The sequence below is a fragment of the Corapipo altera genome, unplaced genomic scaffold (genome assembly GCF_003945725.1).
Source record: "Corapipo altera isolate COAL_440 unplaced genomic scaffold, ASM394572v1 2c, whole genome shotgun sequence".
NCBI lineage: Eukaryota > Metazoa > Chordata > Aves > Passeriformes > Pipridae > Corapipo > Corapipo altera.
The window spans coordinates 677,709-698,921 of NW_020884923.1; the positions used below are offsets into that span (position 1 = coordinate 677,709).

At 38.8% G+C, this 21,213-nt stretch overlaps 1 protein-coding gene across 1 annotated transcript in view; it reads left to right on the forward strand.

Annotated features, from left to right (window-relative positions):
• Positions 1-21,213, forward strand: part of DISC1 (DISC1 scaffold protein) — a 193,626-nt gene that overhangs the window by 43,226 nt on the left and 129,187 nt on the right. Inside the window, exons 4-6 of the mRNA XM_027657391.1 lie at positions 12,910-13,060; positions 16,376-16,505; positions 20,747-20,982. Of these exons, the coding sequence (XP_027513192.1) occupies positions 12,910-13,060; positions 16,376-16,505; positions 20,747-20,982 (517 nt within the window). The remainder of the gene's footprint in view (positions 1-12,909; positions 13,061-16,375; positions 16,506-20,746; positions 20,983-21,213) is intronic.

Sequence of the window (21,213 nt, forward strand, 5' to 3'; positions counted from 1 at the left end):
CAGTGCCTGATGTGTTGGTATAGGTCTGTTTCGGAGGTGGTGCCTCTGAGTTGTCAGCTCAGTTCTCACCGTGTTACCCCACTGTACAGAGTGGATCATTTATAAATGAGTGTTGTGGTGGTGATCTTGGTGTTTCAAGGCTTTATTCTTCACATGCAGAAGATATGGCTGCTGGTTTGAAGGAAATGTATTACATCTGCTCTTCTTCTGTAACAGAGGCTTGCAGGCCATGAACGGGCAAATAGCTCAACAAAACCAAACTAATGCTTAGAATACAAACCTGCTGGGCTGTGGTTGTTTTTGATGATTGTTTTTTTGAGTTTTTAGATGGGTCTAAACAAACCCATCTATATATGTCTGTGAATGTATATCACTTCCAGTATGGAGTTGTTACCTGAGAGGAATACCTGAGACCTTTGCTTGGAGGCCATTTGTCTTCCTTGTGTTTCTGTGCCAGTTAAGGGAAGGTCCTCTAATTTTCACACAGTGGAACAATTCACAGAAGTAAGTCTGTAGTGCAAGGGCTATAACATATGGGTAGGGAGCAGGAAAAGTCTTTGTTTCAGGGCAGTGCTTTGTAGGGAGGTGGTGACTTGCAGGGCAAAACGTTACACTACTACAAAACTGCCAACATGATGTATGACTTGATAGCAGAGAAAGTGCCTCCTCTGAGGTTATTTCAGTGAGATGTGGCTTTGATCCAGTTCAACTTGAGAGCGTCTTTCTGCAGAGAAGTTTACTTCGTGCAGTACTCTGAGCCCCACAAACTTTCTGGTTTTTTTTTTTTTTTTTTTTTTTTTTTTTAACAACAGAAGTTGGTGGCATTTTGGAAATGTCAGAAAATATAGGATGTCTTGAAATTCAGGATCAATAGGACAAAGTGTGCTTGAAACAGTTTTGGGGGGGCGGATGGTTTGCAGATTTTATATTTGATATTTTATTTTTTTGCAGGATCCAACTACAGTTGTCACTGCCCCAAATGATTTAAATTGTTTTGCATATACGTTTTTGTGCCAAAAACAGACTTGGGAAAGCAATGTTGAAGATGGTAGGTAGGAAACAGTCAAGGGCTCAGTATTTGCATATGTAAACCAGATGAACTGCAAGCCAGATGAACTGTAAGTCAAATAGTCAAAAAGTTTTATTTTGTCTGTTTTTGGAAAAGAAAGGTGGCCAGAGAAGCAGATGCTAGCTGAGGTGAAGAATATGGGAAGGGAAGAGGGTGAAAGGGGAGAAACTAAGGTATAAGGATGCCTGTGAATTGTTGAGGAGAGGGAATTGATTAGTGAGGCCAAGTTCAAAGGGAAGGACAGGAAATAAGTCACCAGATATTAGCAGTCAGAAGCTATTCTGTGCTTAAATGATTTCCTTTGCCATTGAATTCAGATTCCTGGAGTTGGTAGAAATTATTGACTCTGACTAGATACAAGGAAGAAATTTTTTACAGTGAGGGTGGTTGAAACACTGGAACAGGTTGTGGGGAGGTAATGGGTGTTCCTTCTCTGGAAACATTCAAGGTCAGCCCGAATGGGGCTCTGAGCAGCCTGATGTAGTCAAAGATATCTCTGCTTATTGCAGTGGGGTTGGACTAGATGACCATAAAGGTCCCTTCCAACTTAAACCATTGTATGATTCGATGACATTTTAAATTTTGTGAATCCCTTTTTGACTATGACAGGCAAAGTAGTCCAAGATCAACGGAGACATTTTGTAAACTGTTCTCCCTTACTACTTGCTTTCTTAGAGTATTACCTTTTCTGGATAAAGTAGAATGGTGTAACTTTTGGAGCTAGAATGGTGATCAGTGGTAGCAATTGGAAAAGTTGCTGGGCTAAACTAAGTTTAATAGTTCTTAACCAGTTTTTGGTTTTGTTATCTACTGATGCAGAGTGCTTGGGGAAGGGTATCAGTTTAATTTGATGGTGAAGTTTTAAGTCTTGAAGAGCACTGGAGATGGGAAGAAACTATAAAATTAGATGTATATATTTGAAAATATGTAGGCTACTAAATGCAAGAGTGGAGACCTGGGATACAAGCAAACATTGAGCAGTACTGTGGAAACTCATGAAGGAGAATGCAGGGAGCAAGAGAGGTAGAAAAAAGATTTGCTTTAACCAGAAGTAAAATTCTGGCATCCAGGTACTGATACAAAATGAATGGATATACTGTTTTCAGCTCTGTTACCACAAAGACTTCCTTTATCTACTTTCTCCCCTTTTGTTTCTAGAAGTTTCAAGTTTCCTTGTACAGTTCCCCACTGCAGTTTTCAGAACAATTGCTTTGAAGTTGCATGTATGCATTTGTATTTGTAGGTCTCTGCGTGTAATACTCTTCCTATAAGAAGTAATATTTTACCTTTTCATCAGTATGCTTTGCCACAGAAGGAAGATAGTGTTGTCTAATTGCATTTTGTTTTTGATGGTATTAATCTGTAGCTGTTGACTTAAGCAGAACTGTAAGCCAATTTTTTTTTCACATATTATAGTCCTTGGGAAACACTGCAAAATAATATATATATGGTAGTTAATATACACTACACTTCAAAAATCTGTGCTATTTTATTTCAAACTTCAACTTAAAGCAACTCTGCACCTACTTATTGGTGTTTCTTAGCCTAGAATTTGTCTTGCTTTGTTGTGCATTTTTTTGCAAGATGACTTTTAAAAGTGGGAAGATAAAACTGTGTATATTATCTATTCTAGTTTGTGACTTCTGTCTTAAAAAAAGATCTTTCAAATGGTGTGCTTTAGGATGATACTCTCAATATATTCAAGTTAGGCAATAATAAAGGATCCTTTTCTTTGTTTGACAGCTGGAACAAAGCATTTTAGATTCACAATATGTACTTAAATAGAACCTGGTACAAAAAGTCCCAACATAATCTGACTGTCTCTAGTCATAAAATCCTTGATATAAAAACCCAGATGTAGCCCATTGGATTTTTAAATTTCTTTTTAGAGTATTTAGAACTTGCTGTATAAAGATGACAGGTATCTCACAATAGAATGCAATTAGTTGTAGAGTATTGCATTGTTGCACTGTTAATTGATTCGCCCGTTTTCTAATCAACCCATGGCATTTATTCAGAGGCAGCAAAGAAAGACAGATGTTGGCTTAGAGATTCTTGGAGCAAGGAAAGAGGCAGAGTGAACTGGGATGGAATCGTCCACAGTTGACATTAATATACAGCTTATAGTTCACGTATGTGAGGCACACTGATTAGAGACCCCTACTAAAGCTTTTCCTCTACCATCTCAAATAAAAGAAGGAGCAGTATTGCAAGCCAAGGAGCTTTGCATTGATTTCTGCCAGCTTTCTTGTTTTGAATGATCTTTTTCAGAGTAGAATTTAATTCACAATGGTTCTCTGTGCCATTGTGCTGCATAGCCTGACTTTTTTAAAGATACGGATGCAGCCTGGAATCAGCAGTACATGTTTTTCTTTATTTCTGTAAAATCTCATATGTAGTGACAGTACTGTCAGCACTACTTAAAGAATAACGTTGGTATCAAAGTGCACCAGCAATCAGCTTTTTTCCCCCCTTTAATGTATCTTTTGATGTTACTGTAAATTATTTTTTTTATAAAGTCATGTTGGAAATGCAGGCATCTTGGTGGTTTCATTGGAAACTTGAGGTTTATGAAAGACTATGAAAAGCAAACAGTCAATGGGGCACTGTTTATTTTGTATTATGAATTGACTAAAGGAGAAATGTCTCCAGAACGTGTCTATACACGAACTCTTGTGGTGTTTGAAGGAATTTACAAATGCAGAAAATCTGAAGAGAATGACTGTATGGGATAGACACTGTATGGACTTGTACTTTTAGTGCAGTTACAGGAATGAATTACAAAGGTTGCTACATATGAAAAACTGCTTGCTATTTAAGTACCTGTTATGCATGTTGGGGACTTGAAAAATTGTGATTAGTGTAGCATTTAGAAAATTATGGAAGTAGCGAGTTTATGCTCTAATGTGAAATACTTATGAAGCTCTTAGTATTAAAAAATTTGCTATTAAAATACTACCAAATCTTCATGTTTTTCAGAAGTGTCAGATTAAGTGCAATGGAGATTAAACTGCTTTCCGGTACACTGAAATTATTGTCCCTAATTTTCACCTGGAGTGTAGTCTAATGGATTGCCCTATCTGTTTTCCCCTTCAGCTGTCATTTGTTTTGTGGATTGTAATTTTATTGGAGTAGAGTTTTGGTTTTTTTTTAACCCCTATTATCTAAGCCTAGTAAAATTGGAGCCTCCAATTGAGGCTCTTCTGTGAGATGACAGTGGCAAATAATAACTACTTTGCTTGCAGAATAGTCATGTTACAGGAAACTGTAGTGTAAGTTTATCCAAATAGTCCTGATGTCCTTAAACTCAGCCCAGAAAGAACAACTGTGAGGATAGTTCACCCTACATCATTGCAACTGAGGAGAAAGTAACATGGGAAAGGAAAATTTTTCTAACCTTGGCCAAGTAATTTAAGAGATTAATTGTCCATGTCAGGACTCTGACATTTTCTTGCTGGGCTCTCACCCCGCATATTTCCCAGAGGTCTGCTGGAAGAACCTTTCTGGTTTTGTGGCTTCTTGCTTATGTTCCTACTCATGTTGAAAGTAACTGTACCTAGTCCCTCACAAACCCCAGAGAATTCTACAGCTTGTTCCCATAAATCCATTTAACTGTTATTATTAAGAGTCAGAGAATACGTTATGGATCTGAGTGACAATCTGTCAGTGATGCTGCTGCTGTGTATGTTCTACGAAGTAGAATGGATGCTGAAAGTCTACTCTAGGCTTTCCACTAGTGCCTTTCTGAGATGAAATACGATGTATAGCATAGACTTTTCAACATTAAGGTGTAATCTGTAGGTGGAAAACTTGATGTTGTGCTTCAGTGGAAGCATCTGTGAAACTTCTGAGAAATTAACTTTTAATTCGAAGCTGAATGAATGCTCTTAAATTCAATATGAATTAGAGGAGGAAAATTAATATCTGCCAATGTGTCAAGCTTCTTTTTGTAATAACGGCTAAAATGTCTGTTCTTGTATTTTTTTGAAGCTTTCAGACTTCTCAACCCTGCTGCAATGCTGATGTTCAGTACATGAAATTCTGAAATGTTGTATGTTTTAAGGAGGCAGCAATTTCCTGACTTGTAATTGGTATGAGCTGATGGGTGGAAAATGCAGAGCTTGCTGGGAGGCAGAGAATGTGCTTGAGCAGTAATTTTAAGAAATCTTTTAGATGCTGTTCTCTGTTATTTCTCTTGAAGGGATTATTTTGAATACCAGGTTTCCTTCCCTTTCCTCCCCCATCTGATTTATGTATAGTGGTGCCTCATTGCTAGGAAAGGAAAAGGAATTAGAGAGAGAATAGACAGCTGATGTTGACTGCAGGAGGGGAAGCTTGTGGCATTGAATACTAAAAGAGGTCAGTACTGTGTGTTTTGGCTACTCTGATGCCTTGACTCTGTCAGGGCATGTAGGAGTCCTGTTTTCTTGTAGTCTTCAGGTTACTAGTCTTTAAATAGCACCAGAATTGGAAGCAAACATCAATCTAGCATCTCAGCAGGAATCGGAAGGGTTTGTCATCTGTACTGAGAGTGACAAAACTATGGACTACACACAAACCAAGGAATTATGGAGTTGTAGCACTCTCTGCAGATTTTGTTCCTCCTGCTTAAGGGTGAATTTTGTGTCAGTAGCTTCTGACGCCAAAGGATGTTCAGCAACTGGGAGTTTGGTTTGTTCCACTGTTCCTCAAGGTAGTTTTGATAGTTCAGGAGCACAGGTGGAGTGTGAAATTTCACAAAGTTGCCTTTTTGATTGGGATGGAAAAAATTAAGTGGTGGATAAGCCGGATAATTTAATTACTGTGCTTTGCTTTGCATTGTAAAGCAGTCTTGGTACATGGGTTGTTTTTTTTCAGGTGGGACAAAGTCTGAAGATATGCTGCAGAGGTACCCAAAGGGCCAACTGTTTTACTGTCTGTCAATCCATGGGATTACACTAAATTTAGTCTGAAGTAGGACCTTCTGAACTGCAGATGTTGGACCTCAATTCTGAACTGTTTTGCTCTGCAGATGTTCTCCTATTGGTCCACGTGGTCACTAGGGTAGGCATAGCTCTGCTACTCCTGTTGTTTCAGCAGACTCCTCTAGTGTCTGTTCCTAATCCCTTGTCTTCTTGGAGTTTTCAGAGCACCAGATGTGCAGTTTGACTTTGCGATAGGTTTATTTTGCTGTTTTCCATGTGCAGGCTGAATGGAAGGTAGAAGAGATTTTGCTCTGTACTGGTGACCACACAGCACACAGTAAGGGCTAGCTGCTCAACTACAAAAGTGTAATCTGAAGTGCTCCCATTTACCCATATCAAGTATGTTTATTTTTAGGGCTGTGTATGTTTTTGGTACTGTTAAATGGTTAATTACTGTATTCTTAAATTAAGAGCCCATATGTACTCCAGGTGCTTGTAATGTCTTCAGTTCTTATCACAGTATATGTCTTTACGTGTCATATTTGGATATTAATTGATCTGCGTATTATCCCACAAGTTATTTTGCAGGAGGCCAATGCTAGTAATTGGGCTGTAGATACCTTGCTTACTAGTCTGTTCTCCAGATGCATTCAGTCATGTATTTAAGCTCCACATTAGACTCCTCAAATTACCAAATGGAGTATGTGTTTAATTCATAATTTAATTTTTAAGTTCTCTGTTATGGTATATTTTGGAGATCAAAACCATAGATAGCCTGAGGAAAGAGAAGTTTCTGGTGGATAGACATCCACTTGCTGGTGATTTTGTTTCTTCCCCCTACTTAAAGCTGTGAAGAGATCTAAGAGTAGTGTCTCACATAAGAAATTTTTTAGCTGACAGACATTAGAGGTTCAGGAACAGGAAGGGGGCACTTTGCACTCTAGTTCTTAGTCTCCTCTCTAAATGCCTGCTACTGCGTGTGGTTGGACACAGGTTGCTAGAGGGCTCTTTGGGTCTGAACCTAAGACTTCTTTAGCTGTCTTTGATGCGTAGTATACAAAACCACTTCAGTCATCTTGGAAGCTTTAAGTTTTTAAGAAAGTGAATGGTAGGGAGGTTACCTGTCTCTGAAAGTATCTAGCAGGCAAGAAGAAAAAAAATATTTTAGGGCTGCAGTGTGTGATTTTATGCATGTAAATCCTACACAAATCCTGTTTTAGGGCCTTCAGATTTTTGGAGAAAGTGCAGGGGAAAAGGGAGAAGGTTGTTTGCTGAATTGTGGGCTAGAATTAAATGACCTTCCTGAGTTGAACTAGCTGAAGAAACACTTTTTTTTAATGTCCAGAATAACATGATTGATCATCTTCCCACCTATTAGCACAGACATAAATAAACCTGAATATATGCAGTACATAGCAAATGAGGCTCTGTCCTTACTGAAATTATTTATTCAAATGTTTTTTAAATGATGATAAATAGTTCTAACAAAGTGAACCTTTTCAAGGGAGTAAAATGAATATCAAAGTATGTAAAAAGTAGAGATGGCGCATGGTCAATTAAAAATTACAGAAATTGCTTCTTTTTCTCAAAGCTATTACAAAACGTGACTTATGGAGAGAACACTTGTCATGGTTTGAGATTCTCCAAAATCTTAATTCCCTAGTCCTAGCCCCCTGTCACATCTCAACCTAATATGAGATGGGTTTTCCAGACAAAACACGCCAAACTCAGAATGGGGGAAAGGGAATATATATTACAATGACTGTACAAATAAATGTCATAATACATTATACACACGATCACAACTATATCTACCATGACATATAGTATTTACAATGGATCAGATCTCTTCTCCCCTCCAAATAAAAGTCCAGGAGGGAAGAAGAGACAGATCCCTTCTTCAGAGCAGCAATATCTCTAAGGCAGCAGGCTCTCCCTCTCTTCCGTTTCTTGCAGCAGCTGATAGCTGGATCTCTGCCAGCACACACGAGGGGGTATCCCCCTTGGCCACTCATCTTTCCAAATGAGGGGTCTTCCGTGGGCTGCGTTTCCCAGGGCAAGGGCGCTATCACCACGTCATATCACAAAGCTCAGGGGTCTTCGCGACGGTCCTTATCTTCAGGGGACAGCCCCTTGCAGAGCTCCTGTACCCTGCTTCAAGATGGCTGCGAGCTTCTTTGTAGCTTGCAGCAAGGGCAGTCTCAAGATCAACCTCCACACACCGTCTTGGCTGAGCTCTCAGGACGACTGAGCTTCTTAGCTCCTTTACTCCATCTAGGACTTCTAATCAGTAAGAGTCCACTCCCTCCATTTTTGGAGGGATCTCAAAGGAAGTTTAGGGGAGTTTTGCAGTTCTTACCCCCAAGCTTTCTCTCTGTAGAAACTTAGTTCTGTTCTCTGCTGCTGTTCTTTCTCTCTCAGGTTTGCAGAAGTTCTGTCTGCTTTGCTGCATGGTTGTTTTGCTGCTCTCTTTTCTTTTGACTCTGCGCCGCCGCTTTTCCTCTGGTCAGTGCTGGCTGCTGTGGCTTTCAGTATCTCTGGTTGCTGCTCACAGCGGAAAAGCATCTCCCGGCTTAACTACAGACACATACCCCAGTCTAACACTGTTCCAAGTCTCTACAGCTTCCCCCAACCAGGGGCTGGGGGGGCCCAGAGGGCCCAAGGGGCTCCGAGCCCCCTTCCTCATGGTCTTACAACATGGCTACTTTCTACTACTACCACTACAACTCTTCTCTTCCGTTTGGTTGTGATATGTTTACATGTTGCAGAAGCACTCACTGGACAAAACTTCAAAACTTACCACCCCCTGGGGGTTACCACTTTCAACTGCAGGGGGAAAACTTGGTTTAAACTACTACAACACTGTTCTCAAACTGCTATCTCTCTGAGAAGAGCACTTGGCATCTTCCAGGCCTGTGCTCTGGACTGGCTTTAAATTGAGTGGGATGTCTGAAGTACACTAGGTGGTAAGGATTGTGATGGAGGGTAATGTAAGAGTTAACTTTTACTGTTTGCACTACAAACGTAGAAGCTTTGCCTAGGATATCTGTAGGGTTCTGCAAGGCAGCAACCTTTCAGCAGAATACAATTAAATAAAAGACTGATAGGCCTAATGAGGCCAAATTAGGCCTCATTTTAAAATGCTTCTGTAAAACAGTATGTACTGAATACATTAAAGTTCCTTCATTTAAGAACTCCGTCAAATGAAAGGATTACTTTTTGCATGTAAGCTGTGCATTAAATAACTTATTTTGAAGTGAAGTATGGGACAGAGCATAAAAATATTAAGCCTTTCTTTGTGACAGAGATATGAGTGCATGTATTTTTTTGGTGTCTCAGTCCATCAGTGAGTTTTGAGGATTCTGTGTTGGAATAACAAGTTTATTTTCTGTGTTGGAATAACAAGCTTAAAAGACTAAAAAGGAAGTAAAAGAAAGTTGTGTCCGTGAGTTAGATGACTTAGGAATAGCAAAGGTCTTCCATGTCTGCTTTTTGGCTGAAAAATCCTAGAAAATATGGTGAAAGGGATCACACAGAACCACACAGACTATTCTGAGTTGGAAGGGACCCACAAGGATCATCAAATCCAACTCCTGGCCCTGCACAGGACAGCTCTAAGAATCACACCATGTGCCGAGCACATTGGCCAAATCCTTCTTGAACTCTGTCAGGCTTGGTGCTGTGACCACTTCCCTTGGTAACCTGTTCCAGTGCCCAACCACCCTCTGGGTGAAGAACCTTTTTCTAATATCCAACCTAAACCTCCCCTGACATAACTGCAGCTCATTCCCTTGGATCATGTCACTAGTCCCCCACAGAGAAGAGATCAGTGTCTGCCCCTCCACTTCCCTCATGAGGAAGCTGTAGACTGCAATGAGGTCTCCCCTCAGTCTCCTTTTCTCCAGGCTGAACAGACCAAGTGACCTCAGTCGCTCCTCGTATGGCTTCCCCTCTATACCCTACACCATCTTCATTGCCCTCTGTTGGATGATCTTTGATAGTTTAGTATCTTTCTTATATTGTAGTGCCCAAACCTGCACACAATATTCAAGGTGAGGCCGTTCCAGTGCAGAGCAGAGCGGAACAATTCCCTCCCTCGACCGGCTGGCGATGCTTTACCTGATGTCCCCAAGGACACGGTTGACCCTCCTGGCTGCCAGGGCACTGCTGACTCATATTCAACTTGCCAGGTCCCTATCCTGGCACTGCTCTCCAGACTCTCGTTCCCCATTCTGTATGTACATCCAGGGTTGCCTCATCCCAGGTGCATAATCCTGTACGTGCCCTTGTTAAAAGAAGAGAACATATCTGGTTTTTCTGGCCTTAAAAACTTAAAAACCTTAAAAACTCTGCCAGAGCTATTCCTGAGAGATGTGTGTCTGACCTAAAAATCAACACTGGTGGCGATTCCCTGTCTAACCTTGGCAGTTAGATTTAGCACTCTACTATATCTAACATTTTTTCTCATCTCCTGTGCTGCATCTCAGGTTTGTACTGAGGACTCAAGTTCTAAGGGAAGGTGAAAATAACTGTATTACTGCTTTCTTTGTAGCTTGCTTGTTTGTAATAGTACTGGAAGTTATTCCCCTCAGTTTTTATCTCTGCTAGATTGAGGAACTGTGCTTATTGCCCTCTTTTTCACATCCTGTTTACTAGACTTCTGATAATTTCCATTACTTCTGCTTGATTCAGATTTCTCTTGAGCTGCAAGACTGAAAGCTGGACTGACATGAGCCTTATTTGTATGGTTCCCAGCTCTGCAACTGGCACTGAGGTTCTTGGGTCTCTCCATGCACTCAAGATATCAGCAAGGTCAAATGGCAGGGGTCTCCTTTCCAGGAAAGGATCCTAAAAGCTGAATGCTTCAATGTTCAGCTCAGTGGCACTGGAGTCTCTTGAGACATAACCTCTCACAGCAATGCTGAAAGGGTAAAAAAATCAATTAGTGGAGAGAGATAAGTAAATATGACCAGCCATATTACTTATAAAATGCCAGTGGAACAAATTATTTAGAAGCGTCTGTTACTAGAAACTAATTGAATACTGTGTAAATTGGAATATATAAAGCAGAATGCAGCCAAGAATTAATGAAAGAGAGAATGAATTGGCATGTGGATCCCCTCATCTGTTGTCCTTCCCAAAATAGCCTGTTTCTAGGGCCAGGATGGGTAGGAGTAGAACGATGAAACAACTGGACGTGCAAACACCGTATGAGCATAATTATGTTGAAGAACAATGACGACATTGTTAAATGGCTGTAGAGGGTTGCCACAACTCCCAGCAAGCCCACTGGTGAATTGTGTGAGTAAAAGGAGGTTTTTCCATGTGTTTTGGCATTCAGTGATCATTGGTCACTATCCAGCCCTTTCGACCCTTACTCTTCTGTTTGTAACACTGGTATTTTTGATGGCTGAGTTTGAAATGTCAAGTGGCAAGTCAGCATGCAAATGCTGATATGTTTTTCTGGTCAAAATATGGAACTGGGAGTCTCATCTTGGCCCAAATTTCAGTTTCCTTGTGGTGATAGGGATAGGATGAATCTGTTCAGCTGTGGTCCCTGAGAAATGCACCACAGATGTGGTTCACCTCCACTACTGAAAAGGTGTTTCTACTTTGTAGGAATAATATGCACCTGGGTACTTGGAGTGGGGTGCTCATTTCAGCAAGAGCCTTCTGCCAACGTTTTGCACTACAGTGATAACAACATAGTGAGTTTACCCTGGAATGGTATGCTGGCCTGGAAGATATAGTCTCATTAGTAAGTCTGTGTCTATTCCAACCTGTTGGCACAGAAGCAGAATGGAGATCAATACTAATGATAGATTATTGTAAAAATACATCATTTCACTAAACCAGTAATTATAAACAACTTCTCTTCTTAAACCGCCTTTGAGGATAAAGAAAGAAAATAAGCAATAAAAAACATGCACAGGTGGATGTTATTTTGGCAGTAATGTATTGAAAATGTTAGAAGGATTGCTAATGGCACAAAATTGTAGGCAGCGAGGTCACAAGGAAAGTACTGAATTGTAAAGGTTTTCCGTTTGTGGGTTAGCTCAAAACTCTCTGATTTGACTAATGTATCATCAAAGGTGTTCTATCTTGGACCAGGCAGTCTTGTTATCTGTCACGTATGTGATTTTGCTAGCACACTGGCACAATAGAAGATAGACGTACTGGAAATAATAATTGGCAATTGGAAAGGTGTTCCTTTGTTTCCTACACAGGGACAGAAAACAAATAAGAAGTAACATATAGAGAAGTGGTTACCCTAAGAAATGTGTAGAGCTATGGTAGAATCAAAGCCATCTCTTAGGGACCACTATCATTTTTTTTTAAAGTTGAAAGTAAATCTTTTTGTTGGATGATAAACTAAGCATAACTCAGGAGAGCCTGGAATGTGATGATTGTTTAATTGCTATAGTTACATGTGGATTTTCTGCTGAAATACACTGCTGCGATATTGTATCTGATTCTTCAGTTCTTGACCTAATAACATTACAAGTTTATAAAAGACCAGAATTTAAATGTGTAACTGCCATCTAAGTTTTAAGACATACTGAAGCAGTGAAGAGTAGCAGTGTTACTAGAATTGAATTTTCAGCAGTTACTCCAGGAAAAGAGCATGGATGGTAACTTTGAACCAATTCTTTGGAGCCCTAGCAAATTAAAACTCTGTGAAAATACTGTGAAGCCTGCAGTTTTGTCCTTGTCATAGGATAAAGTAGCTTAGCATCTTGGTTATTTGATGTTTTCCATTGTAGTCTTGTTAATTCATCCTTGAGCAAAACAGACTGATACTTTTTATCAAAGGAGGAAGAAGAAAAACCATCTGTGAAGTGGATTTTATTTTTTTTTTTGAGATACTTTTTTTTCTTCAGGTAAAACAGGACTGTTTTGTCACGGTTTAATTTTTTTATTTTATTTAATTTCTAGCTGATAAATTTAGACGGAAACTGGAAGAACTGGAAAAAGAGAAAAAATCTTTAAAATTTCAACTTCCTTCAAGGCATCCTTCAGTTAGCAGTTTTTTGGATAGATTCATTACCCAAGTTCAGGCAGCATTGCGCTGGGCTGCTGATCATCGGTAAGTTTGCTGCTTCGTTATCATGTAAAATGGTGCTTCTGTTTTTCTCAAAATGTAGAATACACTTTATGAATAATTTTAATAAAGAGTTTTAATTACCTTCTAACATATTAATATGGAGCTTGTTTATGAAAATCCCACCCTGCCACTCTTTTTTTTTCTTCCTGCAATTCTTTCAGAATTGCCCTGAAAAACATTGATCATGATGAACTGGCAAATTAAATGGAACGTTTCTGATTGATGTTGAGTAGGAATGGGATTGAATCCTTGGTGTGGCAGCTTGAGCATACAACAGCAACACAGCTTGAGCAGCGGTTCCCCGTGGAGTTAATTCTGATGCTCCCTTTCAGGCAATGAAAGGATATTTAAATATAAAGTAAAACCAGATTATTTTTTGATATGAATAGATCTTTTGGAGCTTCCTTTTGTATGCTACTTGTTAGGTGTTAGTATTGTGCTCAGAACTGTACAAAGTCACAAAAATAGATTCTCGGTGTTGTCTTGAAGGGGATAACAGCTTCAAAGATTGGGGGAATGCGAGATATGTTGGACGACCCAAGGGGGGGTAGTTAGCTTAGGAAAAAAAAGTTGCCTCTATTTCTTGTTCTGTCTTCGTCTATGCTCCTAGTTACTGTTGTTAGAAGTAAGAGGATGCTTTATAGGTATTGAAAGCTATTCTCAAATGCAATAGCACAAATGAAACAAGGAAAACCTTTTGTTTTCTGGCAGCTGGTACATATAAAGGCTGCAGTGTGCTAGTCAATATGTTTGGGTGTAATTTTTGATAGACATGAAAATTAGATAAAATCAGTAAAGATAATAGAATTTATTTTTTTTTGCAAAATTTGAGAATCTGAAGTTATTTTTAGCCTCTCTTTATAGCATCTACTAATATAGGAGGTTTAAAACAAACTGCACTCCTTCAGAGCTGTTTCCTTCTACCTTCTGAGGCTCTAAGAGGCTGTTTTACCATTCCTTTAAGATTAAGATACACCATTCTCTATTTTGTCATTAAGATGTGTTCACTCCGTGCATTAATTTGTAATAATGATTTTGGCTCTCAAGGTGGTGGTGTCTCTGGTGTCATAGAACTGAGTCACTAAAGCATCCTTCAGATACGAAGTCTGCTTATTTTTGTCCCTATATAATATATATACACAATTTTTTTAATAAAGAAAATAGATGTTATATATAGTTATGAAAGTGTTCTTGTTCTTTGTATGATTAGATCTGTAACTCCTTTCTTTGTGCAGGTCTGAGCAGTGCCATTTTTCATGGTCAGATTAATATCCTCTTTTCTGTGTAATGCACACTCCTTTCTTTGAGCTTGAGTTTGAGTGTTGTTGTTGTGACCCCCTTTTTTTTTTTTTTTCTCATTTGATTCTTGTAGCCTTTTATACTCCTTTGTCTGTGGTCTGACGCTCATGCAGCATTGTTGATACAGCAAGCATACGCTTTGTCTTCTGTAAAGAAGTTTAAGACTTTTCCAAAATTATGTTTAGATGGTACAGTGGAAAACATGGCTACTTCTTCAAGGAAAATTTGTAGGCTCCAGTTTTTATTTTAATTTTGAACTGGAACAAAACCAGTATACCCAAGACTTCTTTTTTGGTTTGTTGTTGTTGTTTTTTAACTTGGAAAATTAAAAAGATGATCAGACTAGCCCCAGAAGACCAGATCATTGCAGTTTTACTGTAGCTAAGCAAGTCTCATCTTTTTGCAATGTTCTAAAATGAAAAGTATGTTTGGCAGGTTGTTTAATATACAAAGCTGAAATTCATGCCCTGGTTTTGTTTTACTTAATTAAATTATGAGATGAGTTTTTAGGTGAATGCATTTGATGTTGACACAGGATATTGGGAGCAGAGTAGAAGCCAGGTTTGGTTATGTTTAACTTAGGAAACAACGCTGTGCAGTCACCCAGGTTTGATGAGATCAGAGAGATCTTGTTTCTGTTCCATCAGTACCAAGTAGGCAGATATACATGGGATTTCCGAGAAGGTTCTGAGAATTTTTCCTAAACTTTGATCGGCCACTTGGAAATGTATTACATACCTCTCTAGGAAAGATGCAGGTCCAACTGAAGGAAGGTGGCTTCAGAGCTGCTGGGACATGTGGTTGGTTGGGTCCACAGGAACCTATAATGATTGTAAGGCACAGTGATGGTCTTAACACCTCCTAATACAGATGTTGCTTTGATCTGTGCTGTTATTACAGAAATACAGTTCCTGTCATTATGTTTATTTTGCTTAATGATATTTATTTTAGGGCCAAGGTTTTATTTTGTTTTTTTCAGTACATTCTTCAGCCTATAGAGAGGGAGTAAAGGATGCTGATCTTTTGATGGTCCTGGAGAATAGATGAGAACCTCTTGTTCTACAGGCTTGTTCAACAGCTGTGCATGGAGATCATAATTGTGTGATTAATCATGCTTAAACCAGACTTGTGATGCATATTTTGTGTGTGGCATGGATATATTTGCTTTGCAAGATTACAGTGGGAAATCATACTTCAAAAACATTCTTTGAGACTATTTTTTAAACATGATACTGAAATGCACCTGTACCCTCTATGTGGAAATGCATGTAACTTGTCCCTAGAGATGGACACAAAAATGCAACTGGCCTTGCAAGTGTACATGCCCTTAAGCAGGAACGTGCAAGGCAAAATAGGTTTGCATTGTTTGCAGGTGCATTTTGAGAGGCTGATTATAGAATTGATACTTAACGTAATTCACTGATTTCCTTGGGGTCCAGTCATGCTAACATTTACAACTGGGGGTTGTACAAACCACTGTGAGGAAACCCACTGACTGCAATTTTGAAAGAACTCGCTGTACAAGAGAGAAGTAAAATTAGGCATCGTGGAGCGAACACTCCAGATGATCTCTAATGTATTCTCTAAAAGCTGACAGAAGCTGCAAAAATGGCTTTGGCAAGTTTCTAAACTTCTGTCTAAGAGAGATATTTCTCTCTACTGATAGAAACTAGATGCCTTAGTTTTGTCTCTTTCAAGGCAGTGATGGATAAATTTCTGAAATATGAAAAAGCTGGGGGAAGCCTCAAGCTACACAAGTTTTCCATTTTCTTTCTTCAACATGTTGTAAAAACAGTGTAAATGTTTGAGATAACAAAGGAAGATATGCCAAGGAAAAATCTCTTGTTCCCTAACTATATCTGTTTAAGATCTAATCATTCTGGTGATGGAGTGTTATGACTCTAAAGGTAACATGTAGCATTCTGATCTATTTAATCTTTGAGACATTGATACTTGTCGATAACACTAATTTTTAGCTTTTGTCATGTTTTTTCAAAGGGTTAGACATGAAGAAAACGATCTTTGTCCTGAAAAAGAACATAAACTTTTGAGATCAACTTACCAGGAGAGGATGCAGGTTTCGACCACAAAACGAAGCCAGCTTTTTCAAGAAAAGAAATGGTTACAGGTAACTGGACTGCACAGTTCTGTGTAAGAACCAGTGCTGTGTGGGGAAAAACTTGTAAACTGTCATACAGAATTAAATAAATTTATTGTAGTAGCAACTTTGCTTCTGTGTTGCAATTAGAGCCTTGGCTGTAGTCCAGTTGATAATCTAAGTGATGATTGGAGATGGCAGCCACAGGAGTTGTGTTAATCTCATTACAGAGAAGCAGAGCTAGAAGGCTTGGTGGCTTGTGTGCATGCTTAAGCTTTCCTCATTATCTTTTTAAGTGTGCTTTTTATGTTATAATTTGCCATTTTAATATTAAACTGATCTTCAGAAATTTTTTTTTTTTAAGACAAAAAGTTTTCATCTGCTTCTGGTTAGAATTTATTATAAATACATGATTTACCAGCTTTTATTCCTGAAAGATGATTGATGCTTTTCATAAGGATGAAGGAATCATCATGAAGCAGTCAGCATTTGCTAACAATAGCTTCACACTGACATGTGATGTCACAATGTGGGCAAATGGAATGTTTTTAAGATGACTTCTGTCCAATTTTAAACCTGCAAGCCTTTTAAGCAAAATTTAGGTCTTTTTTTTCACTGTCCTTCAAAACTATGAGTTTTCTGTCTAGTTATAAGTCTTCTAGATCTTGGTGATCATAGTTGGCAATGTGGCACCTTAAAGAGCTAGTAGACTTAATTTTCCTTTTTTTCTGTGGTCTTACCTTAAAATCTCTTTTTTTGATACTTTCATTGCTTTGGTGGACCCAATAGTAAAATAATCTGTGTGTTTTTATACACACTCGTGTGTGTGTGTGTGTGTGTGTGTGTGTATATATATATATATATATAAAACCCGGAAAGAGAGAAAAGCATTTTAGGTGATCATCTCAGTCTTACTTAGCTGAAGAAATCTTTTCTGTCCTGGTCATCACCATTGTATTGTTTAGATTTACTTCGTCAATGTATAAGAGTAGTTCAACAGTATCACTGCGCAGAAAACTATTTTTGATCCAGGCATTCAGCAGCCACCTCAAGATATTGAATTGAAAACTGCTTCACTTGAAACTCCAGAAAAGCTAATGTTTTTCTTGTTCCAGCTGAATCTTTATTTTTGTGTAGTTATTAGGGAGAAATTACCCCACTGTTGTACAGACATGCTATTTATTAGCATTTAATCAAAATTATTAGGAATTCAAGGTTTGGGAAAGGCTAACCTGTGATGATTGGTTGCTTCCAGTACCCCTTAAGGATTGGTCCTGCCCAAAATCTTGCATAATCAGAAATAATTTTTCCCTCCCCCCTCAGCCCCACTTTTCTTTACTTTCCCTTCTTTCCTCTCTCCGGGTACTTCTGCATTTGTCTTCAGGGATTTGAAAACCTGTGACAGTATCTAAAATTTACATAATTATGTTTCTACTGCAATCTATACTTCATGGAGAACACAAGCCTGTAAGTGAAGCTGGAGGTTTAGCATCAGTACTGATTAGCTGTCATGTTAGAAATATCTGTTCAAACTCAAATCCACAAAATAAAACTTCAGCTTATGTTTAGTGGGACGAATATTGTCTGCTGCTCCATGGTGAGACTTCAAGTCCTTTTTATCTGTCCCTGGAGGCTGACCAAGAGCACATTAAAGGCTTCTTGGCATTTTTAGAAAAGAACGCGGGAGAATTCCAGTTTACTGACTAAAATTTCCACGCTCCTAAAAATGCCTGTGAACTATTCCCAAGCAGGGCAGCTTTTTCTCTGTGAATGCAGACTGCGTGCTTCTACTATCTATTAATGTTGTAATAACACTTCAGTACTAAAAGTGTGTTTGTAAAACCAGATTCTGTTCATCTTCCTTTCTGTTCCCATGTAGGTTGCTTATTGCAGTGATCGCAATTACTACTTTTTCACAGAATATGTAAGGTCTTTGTATTAAGTAGGGCCTATTAAGATTTTGGCAGTATTCCCAAACCAGTAATACAGACAGAATTGTCCTTTGTGCACATTAAAAGCCTAATTTGAGACTGAAAGAAACAAAACTGATGTTTTTTGGTCTGCTGACCTTTCTGTCCTTGACAAATGCCTGTGAGTTGAAACATGGGCCACAGCATTCTCTTGTTCCTAAATCTAAAACCAAAAAAGGAGGAAAGTAATTGATGAATCTAGTGTACAGCACTATTTATAAGTTGAAATTTTTGAGCCAACCAACCTTTGAATGTGCAAGGACTGTTTCTTCTTGTTTTAAGTGATACTGCAGAAGCTAGTTACAGTGCAGCAAACCTGAAAGTGCATTTGTTGACAAAATGAGCATTAATAAACTAAACTTCATATAAATTACATTGAAAACATTAAAATAATGTTAAGGTTTCAAAGTGAAGCTCTGAAAAAGCAAAGATGCCCAAGTTAGTTATCTGTGCGTGCTATGTATGTTTTTATGAGTCTTCAATTATATAAGGCTGCCCTCCCCCTCTCCCCCCCAGATCCCTGCCTCACACATTGCTGAAGATGGAAAGTGTATGTTCAGATATTCAGAATACTGTTTTGTCTTTCATTACTCAGTATTTGGTCTTAGAACCCCTTTACTGTATGGCACTCAAACCCTACTTTGGATTCAAATTTATTAATTAGTGAATGGACTCTTTTTACAGTATTAATCAATATGACATCTTAAGTGATTCAAAACAACTTATTTTATCTGTGTAACACCACTTCAATTGAAGAGATATTCTTATTGCCATTTTAAAGATGTAAAACGAAGAAGTGAATTGCCATAAAAAACCACACTGTTTCTAATGTCAGTTTTGTAATGCCTAGTTATTTACCTGTTAAAGGTTTAGTTTTGAGTTTGTGGTTTTAATTTTGTTTTTCATTTTTATTTTTAATTGGACTAAATGGGGTCAGAGCATGGAACTGAGCTTTGATTTCTGTTGAGAGTCTGTAGATGGCCTGTCAGAGACCTCTCTTGCAGGTTGTATTAAAAATGGTGAACGTAGTCTGTGGCTGCATGTGAAGATAATAGTTTAAGTGGTTTGCAAGGTTTCACAGAGACAGTAAGAAATGTAGGAATAGAAGCAAATTCTTCAGTATGACATTCAGCTAGTTTGACAAGCTAGTCCTTTCCCCTCACTTCGAGGAGGACATTGAAGTGCTGGAGCATGTCCAGAAAAGAGCAACAAAGCTGGTGAAGGGTCTAGAGTAAGTCATATGAGGAGCAGTTGAGGGAGCTGGGGCTGTTTAACCTGGAGAAGAGGAGGCTCAGGAGAGTTCTTAGCACTCTCTACAATTATCTGAAAGGAGGTTGTAGCCTGGTGGGGGTCGGCCTCTTTTCCCAGGTAACTAGTGACAGGACAAGAGGAAATGACCTCAAGCTGTACCGGGGAAACTCAGGTTGGCCATCAGGAAGAATTTCTTCACAGAAAGAGTGCTCAGGCATTGGAACAGGCTACCCAGGGAGGTGGTGGAGTCACCATCCCTGGAAATGTTCAAGAAATGACTGGACGTGGCACTTAGTGCTATGGTTTAGTTGACAAGGTGGTGTTCGGTCAAAGGTTGGACAGGATGATCCTAGGGGTCTTTTCCAAAATTAGTGATTGTACACGTCTATGATTCTAAAAATTATAATGTGCTGTTGAAGAAACATCAGTATCATAATGCACAGAGTTTGAACTTCTAGCAAGATTGGTGCAACTGAGGTTGAAGTTCTGGACATTTCAAGTCCAGGCATGGATTTTGTGCTCTTAATTAAAATGAAGTGTTAATTATCAAAAGGGCTGTCCAGTTAGTTAGTGTTTCTCCACTTGCATCCTGTGCCTGATGTTGGACTGGAGGCCTAGAGGAACCATTGCAGGGATATTCTGCAGGAGGACAGATCACTTCAGTTGCCAGTCTGTAGAGTGAGATTCTGTTATATGGTTGAACTTGAGATTTGTTTGTTTGGGTTTTTTTTCCTGGAAATTTTTAACTTGGGAAATACCTGTGTATTCTAAAAGTAAAAGATGACAGACAGTGAGTGTTGGAAGAGAAACCTGGAATTTGGTGTTGAAAGGGAGGAATCTTCAGACTGTTGGAAGCGCTGGAGTTTCTAAATACAACCAATGTAAGAGTTTTGCATGTCAGCAAAAGGATGTCTTCTCATTTAATATTGTGCTAAACTGTACAGACTTAATTCATGCTAACTCTTGAGACTTGTACTGTGTTTTTTTTAGGGGCAGAGGGGTTTCTTTAACAGGGTTTATATAGTAAACTCTTGTCTCTGTTCTATGCAGAAAGAAATTGAAGACCTCCGAACAAGACTGACCATATTAGAAGCAAAAGATCAACAACTAAGAAGAGAAATTGAAGAACAAGATAGACTTATTCAGTCACAAGACTGTGAACTGGCTGCTTTGCTTGGCTGCATTTCTTTGAGAGAACTGCAGGAAATAAGCAAGGCTGTGGATGACACTTTAACAGCCTCCTATCAAATTCCATTCAGTCTAGATCTTCCAGGAACAATAAAGAGGTATCTAAATTTCAATTTAGATGTAGAGTCTTGTATCTTCCTCAATGTTCTGTTGAATTGGCTGTCAATTGCTTTCTTTGTGATAGCGCCAGCTAATTTTCTGCATTCAGACTCTGGAAAATTTTCTAAGAGATGTTGAAATTCTAATATTGATGTACTTCCTCAGGAAAGGATTGTAGTTATTTGAAGGTCTTGCACTTAATGTTTTTTTATGATAAAGGGTCACCTATA